At 36.0% G+C, this 18,560-nt stretch overlaps 1 protein-coding gene across 6 annotated transcripts in view; it reads left to right on the top strand.

The window, feature by feature from the left end:
* The window catches only part of LOC143051847 (uncharacterized), a 44,257-nt gene extending 29,161 nt beyond the window's left edge, over nt 1-15,096 (top strand). For 5 of the 6 annotated variants that reach the window (XM_076224821.1, XM_076224826.1, XM_076224823.1 and 2 more), the window contains 4 exons: nt 1,496-2,833; nt 3,221-3,459; nt 12,671-13,266; nt 13,997-15,096. In XM_076224821.1, coding sequence (XP_076080936.1) covers nt 1,496-2,833; nt 3,221-3,459; nt 12,671-12,821 — 1,728 coding nt within the window. In that variant the 3' untranslated portion in view covers nt 12,822-13,266; nt 13,997-15,096. The remainder of the gene's footprint in view (nt 1-1,495; nt 2,834-3,220; nt 3,460-12,670; nt 13,267-13,996) is intronic. The other variant, XM_076224824.1, reaches the window with a different exon arrangement.
* Nucleotides 15,097-18,560: the final 3,464 nt, after the last annotated feature.

Here is an 18,560-nt window from a genome sequence, read left to right as displayed (position 1 = left end):
TATTTTTTTCAAAAACAACATGTACTGTGAATTCATTTATTTTCATGGTAATCAATGGATTAAGGAATTTGCTGTGTGGTTCCAACTATATTTTTTTAACACAAATGTAACAGCCACTATATTGACATTTAAGAATTGAATGCTTCTTTTTGTAAATTTATTGGGGTGTAAAAGCGTTGACCGAAGTACATTTTGTATGAATTCCGCGCTTCATTTTAAAAATGTACGCACGGTCAACGCTTTTACAGCCCTATAAAGTTACACAAAGAAGCATTCAATACTTATAATTACATTTTTTAGCTATGATTATGAAAACACGAATTTGATTTTATTATTTAATTCACCTGTGCACTTTATTGTTGGAGCACGTGTTATCATGAATGAAAAGTTGTATTGAGCAATGCAACTGCTTACGGAATAACACGTGATGTGCAGTTAGCCAATCAGAATTAAACATTATAATGAAAGATACATCTAATGTAATTATTTGGAAATACAAATGTTTGGCACATCACCTAATGCCCAGCTACCTATATTTGTGTATTTTTTATAATAATATTTGACCCTATAGGGAAAATCAGAGAACTCTCTTTTTGTCAGGAAACACTGACAAATTAAAAAATAATATCCACAGTGATCTGTGTCCACACTTTCTTTCTTTCTTTTTTTTTTATATTAAGTGTGGTTTTTTCAACTTTTGTTTAGTTACTCATTATTTATTTCCACACTTATAACACCAAGGTTTTGTTGTAAATATTTTAAACAAAGATTATAATGGTCTCATCCAAACTAATCATATTTAACTAACATGTTCATGGATATTTAATTTTGTAATCTTGTTGAAGTCTGCATACATGTCTTTAAAAAAAATTGTTATTCATTAAACTTGTAATTTTGTGGTTGACCTGTACCCGTGAATTTTTTTTTAAACTGACTTAATCTTCCACATTTAAAGTTGTTCAGCAACTTCAACAACAATTCATTTGTTGTAACTGCAACCATATTCTTTAAAGTGTTGCTGACCTGTACCCGTGAAATTAAATTATAATCCAAAGAATAATGATAAAGCCACAGTTTTTAACATATTAGAGAACCCATACTGACAACTATGGCAAAAAAAAATGTGAAAACAAATTACAGTTTTTAAAAAACAAAACATTAAACAATTAAGACTAAAAATGCTTTGTGAACATGTGTTCCAGAAGGGTAAACCAACAGATCCTGCTTCACATGTTGCAGTTGTCGTGTTTCTCATACAAGTAAAATTCTGTGACAAGTCTAATTCGGTAAGAATGTACAGTAAATCAACAATTGGATAGACTGTTTTTTTTTGAAAGACTAACAAATTACAAGCGAGAATAAAAACATAAACCTGTGTATTTAAACTTTCTAAACTGACTGAGCTTAGAATAAATATAGTTATCTCCTAAATAACATCCATTTCCTTAAATTGATATTAAATAAATTTCATGAAATTTTTTATAATTCTTTTCAGATGCCAAAGTCAAAATGTAAGAAAACCTTGGAAATGGATATCAACAATTCAGATAAAGCTAGTACTTCTCACAAGGGAGGTAATTTAGAGGAAGCTGGAACTTCTCACAAGGGAGATAATTTAGAGGAAGCTGGAACTTCTCACAATGGAGATAATTCTGATAAAACTGAAGAGAAGCTTTTAGCTGATGAAGGAAGGGACAGTGAAGATAAATTTGAAAATGTTGAAAATCAAAGAGCTGAAAGTACTAAAGACAAAGCTGAAGCAGAAAGAAAAGAAAATGAACTGCTTGATTTTGACAATGAAAACGACGGTGCTGAAAGTGGAGATGAAAATAAAATCAATGAAATTATAGATGCTTTAGATGAAGATGAACTGTTGCAAGAGGAAAATGAACAAGTTAGTGACGAAAATGTGACATTAGCAAAGGAAAGTGATTGTGAAAAAGTAGATGAAAATAATCTAAAAGAAAGTTCTAATGAAAAGGATGAAAAAATTCAAATTTTAAGTGAAAAAGATGAAAATTTAGCAGATAATTCTGGTGATGTGAAAAGTCCGAATGATAATATAGAATCAAGTTCTGATGGTGTCAAAAGTCCTACAAACAATTCAGATGACAAAGAGAAAAGTGACAATTTGAAAGGAGATGAGAAAGACGATGAACATATTGATTCTGAGAAACAAGCTGCAACAGATGAGAAAAGTGAAGTTGCAGAAGAATCTTCATCAAAAGATAAAATAGATGAAACTGAATCTAATGAAAAAGATGACAATTCAAAAATTGAAGATGATTCAGAAAAACAATTAAAAGATGAATCCACTCTGGAAAAGGATGAAATTGTTGATGAATTGTCATCAGAATGCAAGTTAGATGCAATCAATGAAGATAAAAATGTAGATGATACTGAATCAGAAAAAGATGTCAGTGAAAAAGTGAATATTGATGAATCTACCAATCCAGACATTGAAATGAAAGATGAATTATCATCACAGAATAAAATAGATGAAAACGAATCAGAAAGTAAAGAAGTGGTTCAAAGTGAATCAGAAAATAAAGAAGTGAATCATAGTGAATTACAACAAAAAGAAGTGGTTCATAGTGAATTAGAAGAAAAAGAAGTGGTTCATAGTGAATTAGAACAAAAAGAAGTGGTTCAAAGTGAATCAGAGCAAACAGAGGAATCAGGACAGGAAACAGCATATGAAACAATAAATGTTGAAAAGGAAAGCCAAGAACCTCATTCAAGTCATAAATTGTCTGAAACAGGAAGTGAAAATAAGGGAGATAATGCTAGTACAAAAGAAATTAAAAGTTCTCCAAAAGTTGAAGATTCAAAGGTAAGAGTTAAGTCTCTTTAAATATCTGAGATACATTATGCATACTTGTTTTATTATTTTAACTTTTCTATGCATGGTGCTTAGTTTCTTTGCCATTATTTGTATTGGAATTATATTATATCACAGGAAAATGACCAAATCCCCATGAATATACATGAAATACATGTAACTGCCACTTGATGTTAAGGAAGCACAAATCAATCAATCTGACACACATAAATTTTTGAATTCCTCAGAAATAAGGTATGGCTATATGTATGCTCTGATAGGCAACTTGTCTAGTCACTTGGCAAAAAAATGGTGGATAGGTTGGGATTTCTTTCTTCAAATTCACAATCCGTTTATTAATTAACCACCAGTTTTAATGACATGCTATTTACCTTTCAGACATCACACCATCAATCTGATGATAAAAGATACCATGGCAGCAGGTCACATGACCATAGATCAGATAGTCACAGATCACATGATAACAGAAGGTCACATGATGATAGGAGGTCACATGATGACAGGAGGTCTTATGATGACAGACGGTCACATGATAGACAATACCATGACGATAGGTCATACCACCACCAGGGGGGAAGATATGATGATAGGAGTAGACACAGACATCAAGATAATAGGTATGATCCTTAAGTGCAGAATCAAATAAGTCAATCCTGCAACTGTTGGCCCTTGGTCATGTTAGTGGTTTACTCAGGGATAAATGGTCTTATCTGTGCAGGGTTTTTTGGTGCATCAGGGACATCTTTTTTCTGCACACTGAAAAATAACATTGATTTTTTTTCCTAAAAATCGAGTACTAAAACTTCGCCCTCTCTTCCAGTCTGATACGAATTCCTATTCGAATGGATACTAAAAAAGTACACAGGTTAATATAATAGTACAGTTTTTTTCTCCATCTACAAAACTGGTGCCCATAAATCTACAGTATGCGGTACATTCACTACAGCCCCAGGCCATTTATTAGGAGGCGGTACCCGGTACTTTTACCCTCCTATGCTATTGACAAGTACCGCCTAAATGTAGGAATTTTTATATAAGATATTCATGGAATAAACTGAAAAGTACCACCTAGAAACATGGAAAGTACCAGTCAACATGAAAGATAATGAAACCCCTGCAGCCCATGTGGATCATTTCCATGAATCTACAGTCATGACAGTATAGGGTACATTCACTACAACCCATGTGGATCATTTACATGAATCTACAGTATGGGGTACATTCACTACAGCCGATGTGGATCATTTCCATGAATCTACAGTATGGGGTACATTCACTACAACCGATGTGGATCATTTACATGAATCTACAGTATGGGGTACATTCACTACAGCCCATGTGGATCATATCCAAGAATCTACAGTATGGGGTACATTCACTACAGCCCATGTGGATCATTTACATGAATCTACAGTATGGGGTACATTCACTACAGCTGATGTTGATCATTTCCATGAATCTACAGTATGGGGTACATTCACTACAGCTGATGTTGATCATTTCCATGAATCTACAGTATGGGGTACATTCACTACAACCGATGTGGATCATTTCCATGAATCTACAGTATGGGGTACATTCACTACAGCTGATGTTGATCATTTACATGAATCTACAGTATGGGGTACATTCACTACAGCCCATGTGGATCATTTCCATGAATCTACAGTATGGGGTACATTCACTACAGCCCATGTGGATCATTTCCATGAATCTACAGTATGGGGTACATTCACTACAGCCCATGTGGATCATTTCCATGAATCTACAGTATGGGGTACATTCACTACAGCCCATGTGGATCATTTCCATGAATCTACAGTATGGGGTACATTCACTACAACCGATGTGGATCATTTCCATGAATCTACAGTATGGGGTATATTCACTACAGCTGATGTTGATCATTTACATGAATCTACAGTATGGGGTACATTCACTACAACCGATGTGGATCATTTCCATGAATCTACAGTATGGGGTACATTCACTACAGCCCATGTGGATCATTTCCATGAATCTACAGTATGGGGTACATTCACTACAGCTGATGTTGATCATTTCCATGAATCTACAGTATGGGGTACATTCACTACAACCGATGTGGATCATTTCCATGAATCTACAGTATGGGGTACATTCACTACAGCCCATGTGGATCATTTCCATGAATCTACAGTATGGGGTACATTCACTACAACCGATGTGGATCATTTCCATGAATCTACAGTATGGGGTATATTCACTACAGCCCATGTGGATCATTTCCATGAATCTACAGTATGGGGTACATTCACTACAGCCCATGTGGATCATATCCAAGAATCTACAGTATGGGGTATATTCACTACAGCCCATGTGGATCATTTCCATGAATCTACAGTATGGGGTACATTCACTACAACCGATGTGGATCATTTCCATGAATCTACAGTATGGGGTACATTCACTACAGCCCATGTGGATCATATCCAAGAATCTACAGTATGGGGTATATTCACTACAACCCATGTGGATCATTTACATGAATCTACAGTATGGGGTACATTCACTACAGCCCATGTGGATCATTTCCATGAATCTACAGTATGGGGTACATTCACTACAGCTGATGTTGATCATTTACATGAATCTACAGTATGGGGTACATTCACTACAGCCCATGTGGATCATATCCAAGAATCTACAGTATGGGGTACATTCACTACAGCCCATGTGGATCATATCCAAGAATCTACAGTATGGGGTACATTCACTACAGCCCATGTGGATCATTTACATGAATCTACAGTATGGGGTACATTCACTACAACCGATGTGGATCATTTACATGAATCTACAGTATGGGGTACATTCACTACAGCTGATGTGGATCATTTCCATGAATCTACAGTATGGGGTACATTCACTACAGCCCATGTGGATCATTTCCATGAATCTACAGTATGGGGTACATTCACTACAGCCCATGTGGATCATTTCCATGAATCTACAGTATGGGGTACATTCACTACAGCCCATGTGGATCATTTCCATGAATCTACAGTATGGGGTACATTCACTACAGCCCATGTGGATCATTTCCATGAATCTACAGTATGGGGTACATTCACTACAGCCCATGTGGATCATTTCCATGAATCTACAGTATGGGGTACATTCAATACAGCCCATGTGGATCATTTCCATGAATCTACAGTATGGGGTACATTCACTACAGCCCATGTGGATCATTTCCATGAATCTACAGTATGGGGTACATTCACTACAGCCCATGTGGATCATTTCCATGAATCTACAGTATGGGGTACATTCACTACAGCCCATGTGGATCATTTCCATGAATCTACAGTATGGGGTACATTCACTACAGCCCATGTGGATCATTTCCATGAATCTACAGTATGGGGTACATTCACTACAGCCCATGTGGATCATTTCCATGAATCTACAGTATGGGGTACATTCACTACAGCCCATGTGGATCATTTCCATGAATCTACAGTATGGGGTACATTCACTACAGCCCATGTGGATCATTTCCATGAATCTACAGTATGGGGTACATTCACTACAGCCCATGTGGATCATTTCCATGAATCTACAGTATGGGGTACATTCACTACAGCTGATGTTGATCATTTACATGAATCTACAGTATGGGGTACATTCACTACAGCCCATGTGGATCATATCCAAGAATCTACAGTATGGGGTACATTCACTACAGCCCATGTGGATCATATCCAAGAATCTACAGTATGGGGTACATTCACTACAGCCCATGTGGATCATTTACATGAATCTACAGTATGGGGTACATTCACTACAACCGATGTGGATCATTTACATGAATCTACAGTATGGGGTACATTCACTACAGCTGATGTTGATCATTTCCATGAATCTACAGTATGGGGTACATTCACTACAGCCCATGGGGATCATTTACATGAATCTACAGTATGGGGTACATTCACTACAGCCCATATGGATCATTTACATGAATCTACAGTATGGGGTACATTCACTACAGCCCATGTTGATCATATCCAAGAATCTACAGTATGGGGTACATTCACTACAGCCCATGTGGATCATATCCAAGAATCTACAGTATGGGGTACATTCACTACAGCCCATGTGGATCATTTACATGAATCTACAGTATGGGGTACATTCACTACAGCCCATGTGGATCATATCCAAGAATCTACAGTATGGGGTACATTCACTACAGCCCATGTGGATCATTTACATGAATCTACAGTATGGGGTACATTCACTACAACCGATGTGGATCATTTACATGAATCTACAGTATGGGGTACATTCACTACAGCTGATGTTGATCATTTCCATGAATCTACAGTATGGGGTACATTCACTACAGCCCATGTGGATCATTTCCATGAATCTACAGTATGGGGTACATTCACTACAGCCGATGTGGATCATTTACATGAATCTACAGTATGGGGTACATTCACTACAGCCCATGTGGATCATTTCCATGAATCTACAGTATGGGGTATATTCACTACAGCCCATGTGGATCATTTCCATGAATCTACAGTATGGGGTACATTCACTACAGCCCATGTGGATCATTTCCATGAATCTACAGTATGGGGTACATTCACTACAGCTGATGTTGATCATTTACATGAATCTACAGTATGGGGTACATTCACTACAGCCCATGTGGATCATATCCAAGAATCTACAGTATGGGGTACATTCACTACAGCCCATGTGGATCATATCCAAGAATCTACAGTATGGGGTACATTCACTACAGCCCATGTGGATCATTTACATGAATCTACAGTATGGGGTACATTCACTACAACCGATGTGGATCATTTACATGAATCTACAGTATGGGGTACATTCACTACAGCTGATGTTGATCATTTCCATGAATCTACAGCATGGGGTACATTCACTACAGCCCATGTGGATCATTTACATGAATCTACAGTATGGGGTACATTCACTACAGCCCATGTGGATCATATCCAAGAATCTACAGTATGGGGTACATTCACTACAGCCCATGTGGATCATTTACATGAATCTACAGTATGGGGTACATTCACTACAACCGATGTGGATCATTTACATGAATCTACAGTATGGGGTACATTCACTACAGCTGATGTTGATCATTTCCATGAATCTACAGTATGGGGTACATTCACTACAGCCCATGTGGATCATTTCCATGAATCTACAGTATGGGGTATATTCACTACAGCCCATGTGGATCATTTCCATGAATCTACAGTATGGGGTACATTCACTACAGCTGATGTTGATCATTTCCATGAATCTACAGTATGGGGTACATTCACTACAGCCCATGTGGATCATTTCCATGAATCTACAGTATGGGGTATATTCACTACAGCCGATGTGGATCATTTCCATGAATCTACAGTATGGGGTACATTCACTACAACCCATGTGGATCATTTCCATGAATCTACAGTATGGGGTACATTCACTACAGCTGATGTTGATCATTTACATGAATCTACAGTATGGGGTACATTCACTACAGCCCATGTGGATCATATCCAAGAATCTACAGTATGGGGTACATTCACTACAGCCCATGTGGATCATTTACATGAATCTACAGTATGGGGTACATTCACTACAACCGATGTGGATCATTTCCATGAATCTACAGTATGGGGTACATTCACTACAGCTGATGTTGATCATTTACATGAATCTACAGTATGGGGTACATTCACTACAGCCCATGTGGATCATATCCAAGAATCTACAGTATGGGGTACATTCACTACAGCCCATGTGGATCATATCCAAGAATCTACAGTATGGGGTACATTCACTACAGCCCATGTGGATCATATCCAAGAATCTACAGTATGGGGTACATTCACTACAGCCCATGTGGATCATTTACATGAATCTACAGTATGGGGTACATTCACTACAACCGATGTGGATCATTTACATGAATCTACAGTATGGGGTACATTCACTACAGCTGATGTTGATCATTTCCATGAATCTACAGTATGGGGTACATTCACTACAGCCCATGTAGATCATTTCCATGAATCTACAGTATGGGGTACATTCACTACAGCCCATGTAGATCATTTCCATGAATCTACAGTATGGGGTACATTCACTACAGCCCATGTGGATCATATCCAAGAATCTACAGTATGGGGTACATTCACTACAGCCCATGTGGATCATATCCAAGAATCTACAGTATGGGGTACATTCACTACAGCCCATGTTGATCATATCCATGAATCTACAGCATGGGGTACATTCACTACAGCCCATGTGGATCATTTCCATGAATCTACAGTATGGGGTATATTCACTACAGCCCATGTGGATCATTTCCATGAATCTACAGTATGGGGTACATTCACTACAGCTGATGTTGATCATTTCCATGAATCTACAGTATGGGGTACATTCACTACAGCCCATGTGGATCATATCCAAGAATCTACAGTATGGGGTACATTCACTACAGCCCATGTGGATCATTTCCATGAATCTACAGTATGGGGTATATTCACTACAGCCCATGTGGATCATTTCCATGAATCTACAGTATGGGGTACATTCACTACAGCTGATGTTGATCATTTCCATGAATCTACAGTATGGGGTACATTCACTACAGCCCATGTGGATCATTTACAAGAATCTACAGTATGGGGTACATTCACTACAGCCCATGTGGATCATATCCAAGAATCTACAGTATGGGGTACATTCACTACAGCCCATGTTGATCATTTCCATGAATCTACAGTATGGGGTACATTCACTACAGCCCATGTGGATCATTTCCATGAATCTACAGTATGGGGTACATTCACTACAGCTGATGTTGATCATTTACATGAATCTACAGTATGGGGTACATTCACTACAGCCCATGTGGATCATATCCAAGAATCTACAGTATGGGGTACATTCACTACAGCCCATGTGGATCATATCCAAGAATCTACAGTATGGGGTACATTCACTACAGCCCATGTGGATCATTTACATGAATCTACAGTATGGGGTACATTCACTACAACCGATGTGGATCATTTACATGAATCTACAGTATGGGGTACATTCACTACAGCCCATGTGGATCATATCCAAGAATCTACAGTATGGGGTACATTCACTACAGCCCATGTGGATCATATCCAAGAATCTACAGTATGGGGTATATTCACTACAGCCCATGTGGATCATTTCCATGAATCTACAGTATGGGGTACATTCACTACAGCCCATATGGATCATTTACATGAATCTACAGTATGGGGTACATTCACTACAGCCCATGTTGATCATATCCAAGAATCTACAGTATGGGGTACATTCACTACAGCCCATGTGGATCATATCCAAGAATCTACAGTATGGGGTACATTCACTACAGCCCATGTGGATCATTTACATGAATCTACAGTATGGGGTACATTCACTACAACCGATGTGGATCATTTACATGAATCTACAGTATGGGGTACATTCACTACAGCCCATGTGGATCATTTCCATGAATCTACAGTATGGGGTACATTCACTACAGCCCATGTGGATCATTTCCATGAATCTACAGTATGGGGCACATTCACTACAGCTGATGTTGATCATTTCCATGAATCTACAGTATGGGGTACATTCACTACAACCGATGTGGATCATTTCCATGAATCTACAGTATGGGGTACATTCACTACAACCGATGTGGATCATTTCCATGAATCTACAGTATGGGGTACATTCACTACAGCCCATGTGGATCATATCCATGAATCTACAGTATGGGGTACATTCACTACAGCCCATGTGGATCATATCCAAGAATCTACAGTATGGGGTACATTCACTACAGCCCATGTGGATCATTTACATGAATCTACAGTATGGGGTACATTCACTACAACCGATGTGGATCATTTCCATGAATCTACAGTATGGGGTATATTCACTACAGCCCATGTGGATCATTTACATGAATCTACAGTATGGGGTACATTCACTACAGCTGATGTTGATCATTTCCATGAATCTACAGTATGGGGTACATTCACTACAGCCCATGTGGATCATTTCCATGAATCTACAGTATGGGGTACATTCACTACAGCTGATGTTGATCATTTCCATGAATCTACAGTATGGGGTACATTCACTACAGCCCATGTGGATCATTTCCATGAATCTACAGTATGGGGTACATTCACTACAGCCCATGTGGATCATATCCAAGAATCTACAGTATGGGGTATATTCACTACAGCCCATGTGGATCATTTCCATGAATCTACAGTATAGGGTACATTCACTACAACCCATGTGGATCATTTACATGAATCTACAGTATGGGGTACATTCACTTCAGCCCATGTGGATCATTTCCATTAAAAAATATGAATTGAACTTCTGAATACAATATCTTTTTTTTTCAATCTAAAGAAAGTTTTAAGTACGTAGCACAGGGTTTTCACTAGGAATTTTTCATGGTGAGTCCTGGGACTCATCACTTTTATAAATGGTGAGTCCCAAAAGATTTTGATGAGTCCAGGATGCATGTAATTTTTTGTGTTATAATATAATGAAATATGACGAAATACAAATTAAACGATGCGTGTTGGGTTGGTAGTTTTTATTGTATCAATAAAATTATGACCTGTAACAATGCTTAATAGTTATTGTTCAAAATATATACACGAAACAGACTTCTTTCTGGGTCTGTCATATTCCGGATGTGGCACCACATTGAAAAAAATGTTGGTTTGCCAAAGCCAGAGTTCCATAAAAAAGATTGGGGAGATAGATAGTGTTTTATTTTATTTTTCTTTAATATGAATGGACTATTATAATAATAAACTCAGGTTAAAGAGTTTGTCTGGTGATTTTTAGTTATCAAAATTTAAATTACAAAAAAATATATATAACTTTACAAATTAATCCCTTCCCCTCTACACCCTTTTCCCAATTAGATTAGTGTAGATTGAATTATATACACCAAGTTTAACTATTTTCATGGCACTACCATATCAGCTGTTTATTTTAAATGTCTATAAATATCCAGACAGAGTTGTCTGTTATTTAGGTGTTTTCCCATGTATTTTTCCCGCCTAAAATGATCATGTGACATGTTTGTCAACAAAAGAAAACATTTGGTCAGGGAATTCATTTGATTTCTGGATTATTCTGCTTTTTATAATTTAGTTTGGATTTATATTCATTCCATTTAAGGTACAGTCAAGCATTTGTATTTAAAAAATAGTTTGCAAACTATTTTTACTTTTATTTTGACAAATGTCTCATGATCGTTCATTGGCTTGTTCAACCATGCAGACAATGTAAATTATGCAAATTATAAATCTATCAGCTGTCAAAAATATTGATCTACGCATCACATTGATGTTTTGACATCGACTTCCGGTTTAGTTTCTTGTCAAAACAACGGCTCAAAACAATGTTGTATCATAAATCTTCTAGGCAAAACGGTGTTTCTGGGACTCGGGGGGGATACAATCAGGACGCGTCCCAGGGACTCACGGGTTTAAAAAATGACGCGTCTAGTTCGATTTCCATGCGTCCAGGACGCGTATACGCGTCTTAACGAGAACCCTGGTAGCAGTTGGTTAGATGGATAAAAATTTCTTAAAAACTAGATAGTCAGCTGTATTTCTTATGATTTCTTCATCTTTGTATGACAACAATGTAATTACCTGAATATTTTTCCTTCATTTCATCAATTTTTATATATTTACAGAAAGTTATGTTTATTCTTTCTAGGAGTAATGATCGTGGATATCATGACAACAGAGGTTACAATGATCAACGTGACAACAGAGATCATTATAGAGATGACAGACGACACCACAACAGAGGTCATAATCAAGGTCGTGGTGGATATGGAGGTGGGGGTTACCATGGTTACAGATGATCTGTGTTTTAAACATTTAATTGAGCTTAAAGATCAGTATCAAAGTTATGGTGCTTTTAGTTACCATTGCAGCTAACATAAAACAGATTTATAGAATTTACATTTTGAAATATGTCAAATATGCAGATCGTTGAATGGCTGTAAATGGCTGCTGTCTATGATTTCATGTAACACTGCTGTTACAAGATAAAAAGAAGTGGAGACAATTTTACAAAATACCCATAATGCAGTTTAATTTGTATACTTTTATGAAGTCTATGCATGATAGTTCTGAACAAAATGATATAAATATGGTTTGTGAGTCTGTTAGAGTGACTCAATGACAGTTGAGCGATGTTTAATCATATCAGTCAAGAGGGCAAACACAGGAGTAATCTTTTGGTGTATATATTATCCCACATCTCAGTTATTTCTTACCTGTACCAGATTTCAGGTTGTACATAAGGCTTAAATTAAAATATTGTTTGTTTGCAGTTTACCGACCGACCCTTGAAAATCCTCCCGACTGTGAAAATTTTATTGCTTTAAATTTGAAGAAATTTTTTTTAATACTCCTATTGACGCAATCCGGAACTTTGGGTCCTTTCCGGAAATGATTTAAAGTCTGGGTCAATGACGCATTTCAAGTTCGGTTTTTCTTTGCTTCCCGTCAAGCATTCATGTGACCATTTAATGATAAAGCACATGGAAATTGTTTTTATTAAAAATACACTCTTTAATACATTGTCTTATAAATCTTTAATATCAAAATTTTTCTGATGAAAATACTCTACTCATGAAAACATTCTAGTCAAGAAGCATACATGTCTGAATATATTTCTTTAAAACAGTTCTAGTCATAATGACATTCATTGTTTATAAGTGTTCCAGTATTTAATAATTATACCATATTTTATGTCATAAATTGGATAATGACACTATGTTAAAGTTTCAGTTTTGGTTAAAAATTTTTTTATCTGAAAATGCCTGTTCATTTGATGTTGGTTTTCAGCATGTCCAGTGTTTGTTGTTTTAAAATGTTTTTTTTTCTTCACAAGAAACTTGGTTTAGTGTAACTGCTTGTTTAAACTGTATTTTGGCTGATAAAATAAAATATTTTTCCTACCTACCGACCCTTCAGTCTGAAGGTACAGTCGGAAAACAGCAAACAAACATATTTTTAAGGTTGGCCTAAGCAGTAAATTGTACAGATTTTTTTACATCCCAACCTATGAAAGTATGGGGACATTATGTTTGACGGTCTGTCTGTCTGTCAGTTACTTACCATGTTAATTATTTGAGTTCATGTAGTTCCCATGTTATTGTGGTCATATAAACTTGAATCTTAGTACATCATCATGTGATTTTTTAAAGACATATGCCAAAAAGGAATAAACTCATTTTTTTGTGGTTCACTGAACATTTAAATGAAAGTCCATATTCTTGTTTCATTTATGTTTATGTAAATTAGGTAAAGCGATGCATGAATTAGGTTGTTGAAAGTTGTACAAAGAGACAGGAATTTTAAATTTTACTCCTTTAAATAATATCATTTTCTGCTCCATTAACAATGTTAACCAGATGTGTAAAATGCTCTTTACACATGATATTTGAGGTTGTTAAATTCAAAATATTATAGCCAAAACTTTTCAATGGCCTTCATGTAATAAAACAGTTGTAGTCTTTAAATTATGTAGTTTCTATTACCATTTTAGGTATTAAACATCCTCAGGTCAGTTTCTATTTAATACTGTAAACCAACTTGTTTTCAAGAGTATTTTATTTCGCCTTTTAACCTTTCTAGTCTACTTCCCAATTTTTTATTTCACTTGATGTTATTTAGTAAGAAAAGACCCAAATCTTACATATTAGCAAAAGTATGTATTCGCGTTATTTTTCTACTCACAAAAGTCCCGAAAATAAATCGCTAAATAAGATAAGTTGGTTTACAATGATTGCTTACAGGTATATCAGACGATATATTAAACAAAATATGAAGTTAATTTATTTCACCTATCCTTAAGATTATAAATATGATTCCATTTCAATATAAAATTATTTTTTTAGATAAAAAACTTGTAAACATATATAAAAACCATGAAAATTGTTAAGCCATTAAATTTACATGTTTAAAGTATTTGACTCTGTTGTGAATACTAAGCAATAGTGTCTGGTTTTGTTTTTTATAATATTGTTAAAGACATTTTCATTTTTCATTTCGTCATCGATTATCTGTTTTGTGTATACCTTTTTTATCATGTAAATTGTATAAGAAAATTAAAGATACAAATGAATATTTCTGTTGTGGTTTTTTTTAGTCCCCTACAGACGAAGTCTTAGGGGACTTTTGGTTTGCACTCTGTTCGTCTGTCTGTTCATCCGTCAGTCCGGCAAACAGTTTTCCAGACTTTTTTTCTTCATGCTTGAAGATATTGATTTGATATTTGGTGTATTATTATATCATGCATGACAAGTTACAGGTCAAGGTCCTTTTTCACGATTTAAGCTGTTCTCCTTGTTCTGTTAAAGCCCTTTCTCTAGAATTAAATTTTGATGAAATACTTATCATTAGATTTCAAAGGGAAATAACTAATTTTTAGCTCAAAGACCTTTTCTCATTACTTGGTGTCCCTCCTTGTGTGTCGTCTGTCCTTAACTTTTACAAAAATATTCTATGAAATTACAAGGCCAAATTTAACCAAACTTGGGTACAATCATCATTGGAGTATATAGTTTAAAAAATGTGTGCGATGGCCAGCCCAAGCAAGAAAACAAGGATACTAATCTGGAAGCAACTGCTATGATTTTTCCTTGGACAGGAACAAGACAAATCAATACTAATATAAACTACACATCTTTATTCTTAAATCATCTAACATCAACTAACTCAAAAACAGATTACGAGTCCAACCTTACATCCTAATAACCTGACCTCGAACTGGATTCAACCGTACAACATAACACAATGGGGTAAATTATTTGCCTGAAGTGTAATAGAAGTGTATATCTAATAGTAGAGCTATATTGTAATCACCTTGTCTGCATCCTTTCTTCCAAGAAATATTTTTGTCACATTTTTCTCAGACCTTCATATTTGTTCACCAGTTGTAAGGTTTGATTGACTGCAAGTGTGCAACTGAATAGTACCGCAGGAGAGTGAATCAAGGGTTTTCTTTTTTAATTCATCACATGAAAATGAATCAAGTGGGCACAGTTGTATATAACCACATGAAAGCGAAACAAGGTTTCTTTACCTTTGGTCATTTGCCACATACAGATTTCTTTACCTTTGGTCATATGCCACAGACGGCTTCTCTTACCTCTTGTCATAATACCAAATGCTTTCCATAACTCAGCCAAATGACAAATGCAATTCCCCTTACCTTATGCCATATTCGGTAATTTGACAGTTGCACCGACGGCTATATCAAGGTAGACATATTTCCTTGCAATGATGACCAGACAATTACTAATTATCATACCTTTAACGGGTTGTCTCACCTTTGATTATACGTTGTCTGGATAATTTATTTTGGGAAATGCTGAAGTTTGTTACCTTGTAAGCTTAAAAATTAAACCTGAACTTTTGCACTTCTGTTTTGTTGAATTCCCTTATTGGAACCCTTCACATTATTTTAAAACTTTCATAAAATTGTGAATGGAAATGGAGAATGTGTCAAAGAGACAACAACCCGACCATAGAAAAGACAACAGCAGAAGGTCACTAACAGGTCTTCAATGTAGCGAGAAATTCCCGCGCCCGGAAGCGTCCTTCAGCTAGCCCCTAAATAAATACATACTAGTTCAGTGATAATGAACGCCATACTAAACTCCAAATTGTACACAAGAAACTAAAATTAAAATAATTCACGACTATCAAAGGCCAGATGCGGCAGGGTTGAACATGTTTATGATTGTTACGTATATTTGTGTTTATAGGGTTTCATTTCCAGTGTGTCTGATGTATACTAGGGCATTTAACAATACCAGTATAATGTATGAATAAGTAAATGTGGTATTATAGTTTATGAGACAATTCTCCACCAGGGACCAACTGACATAGAAGTTTACAATTATAGAACAATTTCAATAGTATATATCTTATATGTTTGGCCTTAATTAAATGTAGAATGCAAATTTCGAAACATTAGTCAGCAAGAACTTGACAATATATAGACAATTGCCTAATTCGTTAGACTGCTTAAGACCATTACTCTCATATAAATAGTTGTTCCTTTGCTATACGAATTATTTTTGTATTTATCTAGTATCCAAGCAATCCCACGGCTGGATCACCATTGTGTGTTCGACTTATTTACAAGTATTGCGATGTTCCTTCCATAGGTCACAGATTCTTTTCGGATACTCTGGCTTCTTCCACAAATAACCCCTGTGATATACCTATTAAATAGTCTAAGCTTTATACCATGTATATTTTATTATGTATATAATATTCCACTTTAACGAGATTAAGGTGGTTCCTAACACTACATAGAGATAAATCTGCAAAAATCAGATAAACGTTTGAATTACGTTGTTTTGTTAAGGGAATATTAAGCATCTCAATAATCAAGATTAGTGTTTGTCAAACTGCTATATAACCATCGACATTTTTCTGATAAAATTGTTGGTTCATTTTTTATGCCCCACCTACGATAGTAGAGGGGCATTATGTTTTCTGGTCTGTGCCTCCGTTCGTCCGTCCGGTTAAAGTTTTTGGTCGAGGTAGTTTTTGATGAAGCTGAAGTCCAATCAACTTGAAACTTAATACACATGTTCTGATCTTTCTAATTTTAATGCCAAATTATAGTTTTGACCCCAATTTCATGGTCCACTGAACATAGAAAATGATAGTGCAAAGTTCAGGTTAAAGTTTTTGGTCAAGGTAGTTTTTGATGAAGTTAAAGTTACATCAACTTGAAACTTAGTACACATGTTCCCTATAATATGATCTTTCTAATTTTAATTCCAAATTAAAGTTTTGACCCCATTTTCACGGTCCACTGAACATAGAAAATGATAGTGGGAGTGGGGCATCCGTGTACTATGGACACATTCTTGTTTTTTAATATTAATCAAGGTGTTGGATACCACCTTACAGTCAAATTATTTCTGCAACAACAACTCTACCAGAGGAGAGGGAGGTTACTAGGAACTTATTACTGTTTTCTTTGAACCTAATACCCCATGGTTTCACTGTCCCAATGTCGTCACATGGAATTATTCTGATCAGTTTTCCTGATGCTGAAATTTGATGTATATTACTCGATTTGTTAGAACAAATGTAAAGGTTTCCATGGAAATCCATATCTATTCCTCTCGGACCGGCCAACTTTTGATTTTTGCAGAGACATATAATACATTGTATTATATGTCTCTGATTTTTGTAAGTAAATTGTTTCGTACCACCGTCTGTAAAAACCACGCTACTCGGTCCATCGGCATAAACGTATCTGTTGCTTCCATACGCACATATATAAAACGTATTGCCATTTGTTTTTGTTTCTTTAATTTTCTGACCGTTTGACGCATTTAACCACACAATGTATTTATCACATGCAGTGACGAATTGGTTATTTGAATTCATATAACTACTATATACATTTCCATGAAATACACTAAACAAGTTATGTGCATAGTCTTAAAATGAAAAGAAGTCAATTTTTTATGACTGTCAGTGGTGTGATGCAGACTATTTCGACTTTTAAGTCGAAACAATTTAGCACTGATAGAACGCATATGTTTGTTAGTCCATCAATC

Source organism: Mytilus galloprovincialis, chromosome 11 (assembly GCF_965363235.1).
Source record: "Mytilus galloprovincialis chromosome 11, xbMytGall1.hap1.1, whole genome shotgun sequence".
NCBI classification, from domain to species: domain Eukaryota; kingdom Metazoa; phylum Mollusca; class Bivalvia; order Mytilida; family Mytilidae; genus Mytilus; species Mytilus galloprovincialis.
The sequence above is the reverse complement of the archived record's forward strand: the minus strand, read 5'-3'. Positions and strand labels throughout refer to the sequence as shown.